The sequence below is a fragment of the Dendrobium catenatum genome, unplaced genomic scaffold, assembly GCF_001605985.2.
Source record: "Dendrobium catenatum unplaced genomic scaffold, ASM160598v2 fragScaff_scaffold_723, whole genome shotgun sequence".
NCBI classification, from domain to species: domain Eukaryota; kingdom Viridiplantae; phylum Streptophyta; class Magnoliopsida; order Asparagales; family Orchidaceae; genus Dendrobium; species Dendrobium catenatum.
Window position 1 is genome coordinate 162,988 of NW_021319185.1, and position 12,738 is coordinate 175,725.

At 36.8% G+C, this 12,738-nt stretch overlaps 1 protein-coding gene across 2 annotated transcripts in view; it reads left to right on the forward strand.

The window, feature by feature from the left end:
• The window catches only part of LOC110098091, a 39,398-nt gene extending 27,446 nt beyond the window's left edge, over positions 1–11,952 (forward strand). For both annotated transcript variants that reach the window (XM_020824802.2, XM_028696246.1), the window contains exon 3: positions 11,619–11,952. In XM_020824802.2, coding sequence (XP_020680461.1) covers positions 11,619–11,663 — 45 coding nt within the window. In that variant the 3' untranslated portion in view covers positions 11,664–11,952. The remainder of the gene's footprint in view (positions 1–11,618) is intronic.
• Positions 11,953–12,738: the final 786 nt, after the last annotated feature.

Here is a 12,738-nt window from a genome sequence, read left to right on the forward strand (position 1 = left end):
ATAGTGGAGGAAGAGCCCTTTCCACTCTCGCTCCCAAAATAAGCACCATGCTCGACCCTTTCATCAAATTGCTCCTGTTGTAAGTGTTTAGCAGTGGTAGTTTTCTTCATGTAAGCACTTATTTCTTCCTTCACAATGTCCGACACTTTTACACACGGTGCTACGTTCTTGTGAGAGCATGATAAGTGCTCCTTCATGCGGGTTACTCCGCCCTTCACCACTTTCTCACAAAAATTGCATTTTAAATAGACATACGTTTTCTTGCCCCCTCGTACGTCAACTTGCACGTTGTATTTCCAAGAAGGGTCACGCCGCAATGACATAATCGCCTTTTCTTTACCTCTAACCATGTCTTCTAAAGCAAAAATCCAAAAACACAAAAAAAAAAACAAATCATGATAATATATGTACATGGCAAGGTTTAAAATTGCGTAAATAAGCCTCGAGGCGGTTTTCGTCTATGAGGCGAGGCGTAAGCCTCGAGGCGGTCTGAGGCGTAAGCCGCACGGACACAGATTTGCGTAAATGAAAAATTAAGGGTTTTAGCAGGAAAATAATAGCAATATTGTACCTTACAATAAAAACATCTAAATGATATATGAAAAATAGTGAAAAATAAGAAAGTAGATGCAATAAAATCATGTCCCAACTCCCAAAGTACAAAATCACAAAATATTAGTTCAACAAAACTTCCAAAGTTCCAAAAACATATAAAATGCAAAATCACAGGAATTGCGCAATTGCGCCTCTGAGTCCCAGTGAGGCGTATGCCTCTTATAGAGGTGGAATTGCGTAGGTTCCGAGGCGTTTTTGGGAGGAATTGCGCAGAGGCGCGCCTCTAATTGCGCAATTTTAAACAGAGGTATATGGATAACAATCTGTTCAATTTGAACTCATTGCCTCGTTCAGCATTTAGATGAGTTATGCCTTTCACTATCTCACACTAGGTAAAAATGGATTGAAACATTTTATAAGAATTTAGTTTAGGTTATGAATCCCCCCCATCACATGATTCAAGAAAATATCTTGAATATATGTCGGATTGGTGTGTATATTAGTTTAGTGAATCTTGTTTTGATAAAAAAACTCAACAAAGAAAGTAGAGTCGACCATGAAACAATTCAATACATATTTTGTTATTATTTTTTATCGAAGTATGGCTTCCTATATAAATCAAATTGATTGTTCCATTATGATATATATGCAATAGACTCATAATGGAAGATTAAGATGCTTGATTCATGAATTGAAAAAAAGGGTCCTTTTATCTCAGTTTTAGAGTAATGTGAATCATCAAAATTAGCAAGAATACTATTCCTACGTAAAATACCATTTATAGGTATTTTAATCAAAATACAAAAATAAGTTCTTAGTTTCTTTTTTTGTTCTTGATCATATTGTAAGGGAATCACGAATCTTTTTCTTCGCTTTTTCACCAAGGAATTCTCTTGACGAATAGAAGTAAAAGGCTCTACGAGATTACAATGCTCCTTAGATATGATTTGATAAAGTTTTTGAATAGTCAAGAATTTCCCAATCTTTTTTATCAAAGATATCCAACAATTTATGTCTTGATCATTAGCCAGTGAGAGATCAAAGAATTTCTTTCGAAAAAGACATAAGATTAGATATGTATATACCTGCTGTTAATATTCATAAATTACTTGTTTTTGGTAATACTTGAACATTATGTTATGAATATTTGAGTGCATGATAACCATCAGTACCCCAATGCATTCCTCATTCTCTCAAAATAAATATGTTTTTGAACCATTTCTTTAAAATGAAAAGTGGACGTTAAAAAGACCCTTTTTTTAGAAGGGCCCTTTTTTTCAAGAATACTTTGTGTGAAATAGAGTAGATGGTCTCCATGACCTATACAAACACAATATTTTGTCAAGTTACTCATATTAATTTTTTATTTGAATTTCAAACCTTTAAAATGAAATTCAAACCAATACTCCCCCAAGGGTTCGCTATGGTATGATTCATTATAATGCATCATGCTAGGTAGATTGAGATAGCCTTTTGAGTCTTCAATTAGTTATGATTTCATCAAGCTGAGCATTTATGGTGGAATAAAGCTCTTTGAAATGAAGCCTTTGATTGAAAATTCATAATCACATGCATATTAGGAGTGTATTGCGTTTAATTGCCACAAATGATAGCCGCACATCTATACTACGATTATAACCGCTTGAATTTCCTTCCATATCAAATCCTAGCCTTCCATTTTAATTACTCAAATTAAATCATAACCTTTCATTTCAATTATTTTAACTATAATTGATTAATAAATATAATTTTATTCATATCAAATATATTGTATTAATTATCATAATGATATATTAATCCTTCATCTAATCGAAACTCTTCATCTTCCATTAAACAATCTTGATTAATTATAAAAATGCAAAATCTACCATCCATCTCTCAACCTATTAGTATTCTATTGCAACCCTTCTTATTCTAACTTTATACATTACCTCGAATTAAATTCTAATATTTTATTTCAATTATTTTAATTATAATTGATTAATAATTAAAATTTTGTTTATATCGAATATATTGTATTAATTAACATAATGATGCATTAATTCTTCATCTTATCGAAACTCTTCATCTTCCCTTAAACAATCTTAACCATTCTTAATCATACGAATGACAAAATCCGAACCATCCATCCCTCAACCTATTGGTATTCGATTGCAGCCCTTTGCATTCTGACTTTATTTATACAATACCCTAAATTATCGTAGGCTCATGCTCCTGCAGCTCGCTCACGCATGCGAAACCACTCGTGAAAGCCCCTTCACCTTCAACGTTGCTATCTCTCTTCGTCTTCACTTGAAGATCTCTCATCTTTCAATCTAGCTTGATTCCAGTAAACTATTTTTCTTTTATTTCACTTGCTATCTCCTATTCATTAACCCCATTTTGATTTTTCTTACTTGATTTTATTTCCATTTCATGTATTTAAAATTCAAAATCTCATCTCCTGATTTGATGCATTTATTTTCGAGATGTGCTTTATTATTTATTTTTCTCTCCATGACTCTATGCTTTCTTACACAGTTATTCATCTTTTAAATGGGCACTAGTTTAAACTTAATTCACATAGGAGCTATTAAGGATTTAGGCAAAATCTCATAATTGTGGCTTCATGGTTGCCATCACTTATAATAGTTTTCTTGAGGAACCTGTGAAAAAAGGGGATTCCATTTTGGACTCAATAAGAGTTAAGTTAAACATAACCATCACGCACTATATAGAGCACATTACCATATGATCTGGTCAAAGCTGAACTCCAAATAATTTCTGGTACCTATTTACCACACCTATTATTTATCAATATTATTTCTAGCCTTTGAACTTGCTGGTAAAAATGTTATGAAGGTAGGGACCCAATGCTAGCTATTGTTATATAAGTTTAAATCTCTATCCCTCGATATAAGCACAATGGCTTTAATGAACTATTCTTTCTCTTGTTTCTCCATATCTGTTCAAAAGAGCAAATGATAATCTGTATCGCAATAGTCAACTTGCTATTTGAGATAGAGGAAATTACTCCACATTTAAGCGCCTAATAATCTGCATGTAACATGGAAAGAAGGGTCATGAAATTTCCCATGTTTGAATAACACAAAAAGAAACACCTCAATTTGTTAATATCTTGCATAGCTAGCAATTTTGTGAAAGACTTCTATGCATATGCATGTAATAGAAATTTTATCAATTGTAATTAATAGGCATGCAATAAAATAATCCCACATAGAATTTTCCCTTAAGTTTGAAGGGAAGTTTTCTTTCACACAACAGCCCAATGCATTCCTCCACTTCAACCATCCAACTTGAATTCTACTAATAATATTCCCATCTATTTCACCATCATTTTGAAGAATAAACCTGACATCTAAAATGTCTACTCTTATTAATGACAAGGAGATAATGATGAATTGAACATTATATTTTCCGTTCTTGGAAAAAAAGTGTGTAAAACACATAATAATGTTGTATGAACTCCGATTATAAGCTCACTTGAGTCAAAAGAATATGCATAATAAATGAAAGTTCTTTTTTTACTAAATAATTTACAAACAAGACCAGAAAAAGGTTGACCTTAAAGGGAGTAATCACTAGGGATTTACCAACATGAGAAATAAAAAATCAATTATAGAGAAATAAATCTGTGACAAAAAATTATTTCCCTCCCTTTTTTGTTGAATAATATATATTTTAGCATGCGGGTTTGCCCTTTGCCCTTAATTTTCTAAAACAGTGTAATTTAATTCATTACTTTAATGCTTGGGAATAAATGTGATGTAGAGAACCATGTAGTGTCATTTATGGAAATTTTCTGTTAGATAAGCTTTCTTATTTGTATAATATACTTTAAAAAGCTTGATAATTTGTCAATAACAGTAGGAATCGAATTGATCAGTTATTGAACACAAAACGTCTTTTGTTTAGCCAAAGGCTGTGAGATTAGCATGTCATCCAAATGTTAGAAAGTAATGTAGTAGGTCAAGAAATGTGATCATCGACTTATGTGTAAGTTGACTTCGTTTTAACAAACACAATTATAACAGAGCATTGTACTTAAGCTACGCTGGAAGCATGATAAAATGTATTTCTAATAGTCACAGAACAAAGGACCTCCCTTTCTAAAAAGCTTGGTCCCTTGGAATAAACACTATAATGATAAAAAGTAATATGGTTACTATCTGTGTTGCTCCCCTCCCAAGATCTCTTCTAAGACTAGTTCTTTACTTCAACCATTGTCAAATAGAAGATTTTTGTAATTCCCTCCTTTTTAGTTCCCAATGCTCTAAAAATGTGGAGAGAAAAATCAGAAGTTTGATTTTTCTGGATATGTTGAAGCTCAAAACATTACACTCTATTTCCTTATCTAGCACACTTTATGATAAAAAACAAAACCACTTTAATGTATGTTTGCTTTTATTGGGCGAAATTGTTTGTAGTTGTGAAGCAGGACTAAAATATTTTTTAAATGTATGCGATACGAAATTGCACGATTTCTTGAATTAAACAAGTAAGATTAAAACTGTTAGCAATTAAAACGACAATAAAAAATAAGAGAGGGGTGCCTACGTTTAGGCTAAGCCGCTTACCAAACACTTGGAAAATCAAAACAAGTTAGAAATTCAACAATCATGCTATGTAAATGGCTTTCAACAAAATCCTTAATCTAACAATAAGATTAGAAGCATAGAAAGCACTCTCTATCCTATGTTTACTAAGCTTAGGCATAAGGCGAAACACGACTCCTTGTGATTCATCACCACCTAATAGGGGGATTAGGAAGTTAATTGAAAAGGGGAAGAAGGTTCACCTTTGCCAAAACCCGGAAACAAGTAGTTGAGGTGTTGAAGGCGTTCATCATAGCTTCCTTTGAAGGTTCAATTGGAGAGAAGGAAATTTCTCCTATGCGTTGAAGTGTTGAATGTAATGATCCTTTGCTCGCCTTGAAGAATCCCTTGAGAGAAAGAAGTTTCTCTCAAGAATTCAAGTGGAGGGGAAAGATGGGAGGTGGCTAGCCAAAGGAAGAGGTTTGGGGAACAGATAGGTTCAGATTTTGGGTTGGAAGGATGGAGGGAAATAATAACTTCTTTCCTCTAATTAATCCATTAGTTTGGAAAGGCTTTAATGGGAATTAGGAGAGAAGTAGGGGGCGGGTAGGAGAGAGGGTGAGGCTTTGAATTCTTTCCATAGGGAGAGACTTGAAGTTTGGAAAGTATTCAAGTGGGGAACAAGCATGGGGCCGACGACATAGGGAGGGAATTAGGGGAAAATAAGCAAGGGTTATTACTTTCCCAAATGGGATTCTCAAATTTGGACATAATATTTAATTCCAATCTAATTCAAATTAAATTTGAATTTGATTTTAGAAACGTTCCTAAAACAGGATTTTATTTTAGGAAACGTTTCAAAATTCAACTTTGATTTGAGTAATTGAAGTTATAAACCTTCTAAAAGAGGAAATCTAAGATAGGAAAGTAATGATGCAAGAAACGAAAATTTGGAGGCAAGAGGAAATGGGGAGGCCGGCAGCTAGGTGGAGGTGAAGGAATTAAGCGGGTCACCCAATCAAGGGAGCAACCTTGGAAGGCCGGTGGCAAAGTGGAGAGAAGGACCTTGGTAGGCGGTGGGGTGGTGGATGTAGCCGATGGTGAGAGGAGGGTGTTGTGGTGGCCGCCGGCTTAATGGGATGGGAATTCCTAGGCTGGCGGCTAGATTAGAGGAGGGGAGAGAGATAGAGAAGATAGAATCACGAACCCGGCCGTCTCCAAGGTTGGTGAGTAATCCAATTTCTCTCTCCTAGGGATTTCTCTCTCAAACACTCTTACGATCTCACAAAGAAATCAAAGGGGAAGAAAATTCATCATTCATTCATTCATTAACTTTAGAAGAAGAGCAAAGGGCTATAAATAGCCTCGTACAAAGGACTCAAAATAAAAATGACGACAATGCTCCTAGGGCTTACATACGACCTCTTAAGAAAAATATAAAACTGGAAAACAAATACAACATAAATAATAAAACTAAATAACACAATAAGAAAAAAGAATACATGAAATGACTCAAAAATACATAGACTCGATCGTAGCCGTAGATCGACGACCACGCCTCTGATATACTTTCCATGCTTTGATATCCCCGTCATTCTCCCGGGGTGGGAGAAAGCTCGACTCCGTCGAGTAAGCGTCTCTGATGCTCTCGTAGATCTCCAATGCGTCGGGGTCAATCTGTTGCAGCTCTTCGCAATCCAGCCATGTATCCTCTGACTCGAGCTTTCTTCTCCACCTGATCAAGTACCTCCGTCATCCACCTTCCCTTGTGGAGATGATGTCATCACTCAGAATTGAGTCCACCTTTTCTTCCATGGGTGATTTGGCAATATCTGAGAGTGGCGGTAGGTTTGGGTTCTCACATGGTTGGATCACACAAGGCTGCTGTATGAGTGGATCTGGTGGGTTGAAATGAGGACCTTCATATACAACTAGATCTTCTATGTTAAAGGAGGGATTGATGTTGAATTCTGCCGGCAGATCTATTACATAAGCTTTATCATAGAATTTCTTAGTTATTTTGAATGATCCAGTACTCTTAGCATGCATCTCCTTAACTGTTCCTTGCGGGAATCGTTTCGGACGAATCCGCACCATCACGGAGTCACCAACCTCAAAAGTTTTAAATTTTCGTTTCAGATCAACATATAGTTTATAATCATTGTTTCTCTTTTCAATTTGTCGTGCAATTTCTTTATGAAGTTCGTTGGTTGTCTAGGTATGAACCCGTAAATAATTTCAGAAGGACTTAAACCAGAGGTATGGGTCACTGAAATAGGGTAGACGAGCTCGATAAGGAAGCTCCCGGGACTAGATCTAAAACATGCTGGATGTCTCTAATCGAAGGCAATTGATTGGGAGGATTGTCAGGGAAGACATCAACAAGTTTACTAAGTATGGGCTGAATCTTCTGAGGGACTGGTTCGTCAGACTCAGTGGAAGTTTCACGACCGACTAAGACGTGCAAGGGTGTGCTTTGGGCTATGGCAACTATCAGGTTCAATCCCTTCTTGGATTTGATAGGGTTGGATTCAGGATCATTCGTAATCCGGGGCTGTGATGGTAAAAACTTGATCTTTTGTCCCTTATGTTCAAACACGCAGGTGTTTGAACGACCATAAATGTGGACATCGTTGTCAAATAGCCAGGGACGGCCCAAAAGGATTTGTCCAACATTCATAATCAATACATCACACCAAACATTCTCTTTATAGCCAGCGAAGGAGATGGGTATGAAGCTTCGTTCCTTCACCTCCAAGGCAATGGTGTTAACCCAAGCTACCTTATAGAAGTTGGGGTGGGGAACGATAGACATATCAAGCTTAGACACCATGCTGGTGGAGACAGCGTTGATGCAGCTGCCATTATCCATGGCGACCTTACAGTTCTTATTCATAATTTTGGTGTAGGCGTGAAAGATCGTACTCCTATGTTAGTCGTCGGTGGTAACAGGTTGTGACATTTCACAATTCATCACGCAAGTGGGAGAAGTGTCAATTTTCTGAATGTACTGGATGACTGTAGTGTCGTCATCCTTCTCAAAGGATTCACCATCGTTGTCCACCTGGTGAATCTGGTTGACTTCGGGCTCGAATTCCGACTCAGTGATCTCTTCGATAATCATGACTTTGTAGGGACTAGAGCACTGAGAGGCGATATGCTCATACCCCTAACATCTAAAGCATTTGGTCCCGGGGTTAGGCCGAGGGGTATTCGGGGTGGGAGGCTTACTTCTAATATCAGGACGGGGAGTGGGGGGACCAGACGAGGGTCGGGTAGTGCTCCTTAGGGTCGGCTGGGCAGTGGGGGTGTGAGGGGTGGAACTACTAGAAGGTCTGTAGGAAGGCCTAGAGTCAGGGTGTCGACTAGGGTGTTGGGAACAGGTTTCCTCTAGGTCTAATACTAAACTATAATCATTTTCAAGAGTAGTGATGTTCCGGGCGAAAAGCTCGTTGCGAAGATCCTCTCTCAACCCGGTACAAAACATGGATAGGATCTGCGCGTGGGTAGTGGAGGTCTCCCTTTTGTAGCAAATCAGATAGTCGACAAAAGATGCGATGTAATCCTTGACCGGTTTGTTGCCCTGAGTCAACCTCTTCCACCTATCCAATAGCCTGAGGAAGTACGAGGGAGGCAAGTACTTCTGCTTATGCTCACATTTCATGGATGGTCAATCAGTGATGGCATACTCATTCCTGGCTTCCCTAAGGCTCTCTAGGTTGGCCCAAAATTGCCTCGCCCTACCCTTGAGTTTCATCTCGGCAAAACTAACCTTCTAGCCTCGGATATGTTATACCACTTAAAGAAACTATTCATACCTTTGACCCAGTCCAGGAAGAGCTGAGGATCGAGGGTGCCATCAAAGGTAGGAGCATCGACTTTAATATTCTTTATTAGTGGTATATCAGGGTTATGGTGAGGGTTGTGTCCATATTGAGGAACTCGATGGTTGACACGATGTTGCCTCTCATTCGGGTAGGTATCATCCCCATACATAGAAGGTGGTCTCGACGGGGTGTAAGAGGTTGGATGTTCCCTAGATCGTTCAAGTGTATCGAAACGTTCAGTGGTGTCCCTATGAAGTTCTGCTAGGTCGGCTTGGTTCTCTTTGAATTGATAGCTAATGGTGTTCATTTGACCTTCCAGAAGGTCTAAGGTCCTTCCATGTAGTTCCGGGTTCATTGGGGTTCACTACGGAACACCTATGTTGACTAGAATGCAAAGGAAAACAATTTATATGAGTAAAACACACTTATGCCTCGCAAAAATGAGTTCAGAAATGTAAGGACAACAAAATATAAAAGGGCTAAATGACTTAGATGCAATGGTGAAACAACTAGTAAAGCACAAAGATGATAAAGAACATTCTACGACGGATCCTAGTACATGCAACTTGAGCTGCTCTGATACCAGTTGATGCAGGACTAAAATATTTTTAAATGTATGCGATACAAAATTGCATGATTTCTTGAATTAAGCAAGTAAGATTAAAACTGTTAGCAATCAAAACGACAATAGAAAACAAGAAAGTGGTGTCTACGTTTAGGCTAAGCTGCTTACCAAACACTTGGAAAATCAAAACAAGTTAGAAATTCAACAATCATGCTAAGTAAATAGCTTTCAACAAAATCCCTAATATAACAATAAGATTAGAATCATAGAAAGCACGCTCAATCTTACGTTTACTAAGCTTAGGCATAAGGCGAAGCACGACTCCTTGTGATTCGTCACCACCTACAAGATTAGGAGGATTAGGAAGTTAATTGAAAAGAGGAAGAAGGTTCACTTTTGCCAAAACCCGGAAACAAGTAGTTGAGGTGTTGAAGGTGTTCATCGTAGCTTTCTTTGAAGGTTCATTGGAGAGAAAAATTTCTCTCATGCATTGAAGTGTTGAATGTAATGATCCTTTGCTCGCCTTGAAGAATCCCTTGAGAGAAAGAAGTTTCTCTCAAGAATTCAAGTGGAGGGGAAGAGTGGGAGGTGGCCAACCAAAGGAAGAGGTTTGGGGAAGAGATAGGTTCTGATTTTGGGTTGGAAGGATGGAGGAAAATAATAACTTCTTTCCTCTAATTAAACCATTAATTTGGAAATGCTTTAATGGGAATTAGGAGAGAAGTAGGGGGCTGGTAGGAGAGCGGGTGAGGCTTTGAATTCTTTCCATAGGGAGAGACTTAAAGTTTGGAAAGTATTCAAGTGGGGAACAAGCATAGGGCTGGCGACATACAAGCATGGGGCTAGCGGCATAGGGAGGGATTTAGGGGGAAATAAGCAAGGGTTATTACTTTCCTAAATGGGATTCTCAAATTTGGACATAAGATTTAATTACAATCTAATTCAAATTAAATTTGAATTTGATTTTAGGAACTTTCATAAATTAGGATTCTATTTTAGGAAACGTTTCAAAATTCAAATTTGATTTGAGTAATTGAAAATATAAACCTTCCAAAAGAGGAAATCTAAGATAGGAAAGTAATGATGCAAGAAACAAAAATTTGGAGGCAAGAGGGAAAGGGGAGGCCAGTGACTAAGCTAGGGTTGGGTTAGGTTTAGGTGGAGATGGAGGAATTAAGCCGGTCACCCAATCAAGGGAGCAACCTTAGAAGGCTAGCGGGAAGGTGGAGAAGGGAAGGACCTTGGTAGGCGTTGGGGTGGTGGATGTAGCCGGCGGTGAGAGGAGGGTTTTGTGGTGGCCAGTGGCTTAATGGGATGGGAATTCCTAGGCCGGCGGCTAGATGAGAGGAGGAGAGAAAGAGATAGAGAAGATAGAACCACGAACCAGCCATCTCCAAGGTTGGTGGGTAATCCGATTTCTCTTTCCTAGGGATTTCTCTCTCAAACACTCTTACGATCTCACAAAGAAATCAAAGGGGAAGAAAATTCATCATTCATTCATTTATTAACTTTAGAAGAAGAACATAAGGGTTATAAATAGTCTCGTACAAAGGACTCAAAATAAAAAGGAAGACAATGCTCCTAAGGCTTACATACGACCTCCCTTAAGAAAAAGGTAAAATGGGAAAACAAATACAACATAAATAATAAAACTAATTAACATAATAAGAAAATCAAATACATGAAATTACTCAAAAATATATAGACTCGATCGTGGCCGTAGATCGACGGCCATGCCTCTAATATACTTTCCATGCTCTGATGTCCCCATGAAGTTGCTATGACCTTTTTGAAGTGCAAGAATTGGTCACGTTTCATACATTTATTTTTTATCTAAATTTTAAACCTTTATAATAAAAAAATTAAACAAATAATTCTTCTTTTAGAATCTCCTTGATCATCTTGGGATGCCCATTTGAATCAATGGAGGAGCTAACGAATTCCCTCACTTTCTTCATTTTGTGACATATGATTTATTTCTTTGATGACAACAATGAATGCCATGAAATCCAAATCATTATATTTTCATGAATTTTCTATTTAGGTATTTACACTTGAATAGAAATCCCTACGGGGAATCTTGTTTCAAGGTTCTAATTTGTTGCTTGCTCTCCATTTATGCTCTTTTACTTGCAGAAATCACATTTCAAACCAGGATTTCAGCAAGAAGGTTATTCATGAAGATTGCTTGGTTTCAGTATTGTTTTCTCAGTGGATAGGTATGTGGACAAGAAGAAAAGAAAATCAAGCAGTTTAGATGTTGAAAATGGGCAGATATCAAACTACAACCAAACTGGTACACTTGAGTTTTTTGTTTAATTATTGTCTCTTGTTGAACTTTAATGACTAAACAAATGATAGAGGTTGATTGGATAGAATATCTCCATCATCTGATAGAATTATTCTCAAAATTTTCTCTTTTGAATGATAATTTTTAGCAGGATTACATACATGCCACATAATTTTTTTTTTGTATTTATGCACCTAATCCTAATCACATCAAAACATGTGTGAAATGATGTTTTTTTAGATAAGTTAATTAATGTTAGTGATATTTTTGATATGATTTAGACATTAGGATATTATATAAATAAATATAAAGATTTAGGTGTTAGATATGATCGTAATATGTATGCAAATTCCTATAATTTGTATGCTAGATAAATCCCAACCTCATCCCATTGGGGAACAAAAAGTGAAAGATCACGCAGAGAGAGAAATGCTTGGTTCTGTTTGCATTTCCTCATCATACAGAAGTGTTTCGTCATAAGATCTGTTTTGAGCAATATCATTCAGCATCAGCTTTGTTCTAAAGCTGCATTCAGTACTTTGATTTGAGATCTATTATTGTGGTATTTTGATATAATTTTGATCCGAATGAATTTTATAGCTTTGGATTTGCTTTGAGATCCAATTAAAATTTATTTTGCATGAGCAGTTTGGTTGTTTTGAGAGTTTTTTCACCATATAGCTTAAAGATAAAAGTTGTCATCTTGGTTTTAGACTCGGTATTCTGTTTGATTTCTCTCTCACATTAGAAGTTGGAATTTTATTTGGGCTATGAAAGTTTCGATAATTTTGGTGTTTTGATTCTCATTTTGTCTTCGAACTTTAATTTTTTTTTATAAACTTTGAAGCCTTAAGTAATCAGGGTTTGGATGAGTTTTGGTTATTTTAGATTATGATTTGAAAATCTTCAGCTGTTTTGATGGTTTTAATAATTTGGCTGAAAGCAGTTTATAACCAAAAAACTGGC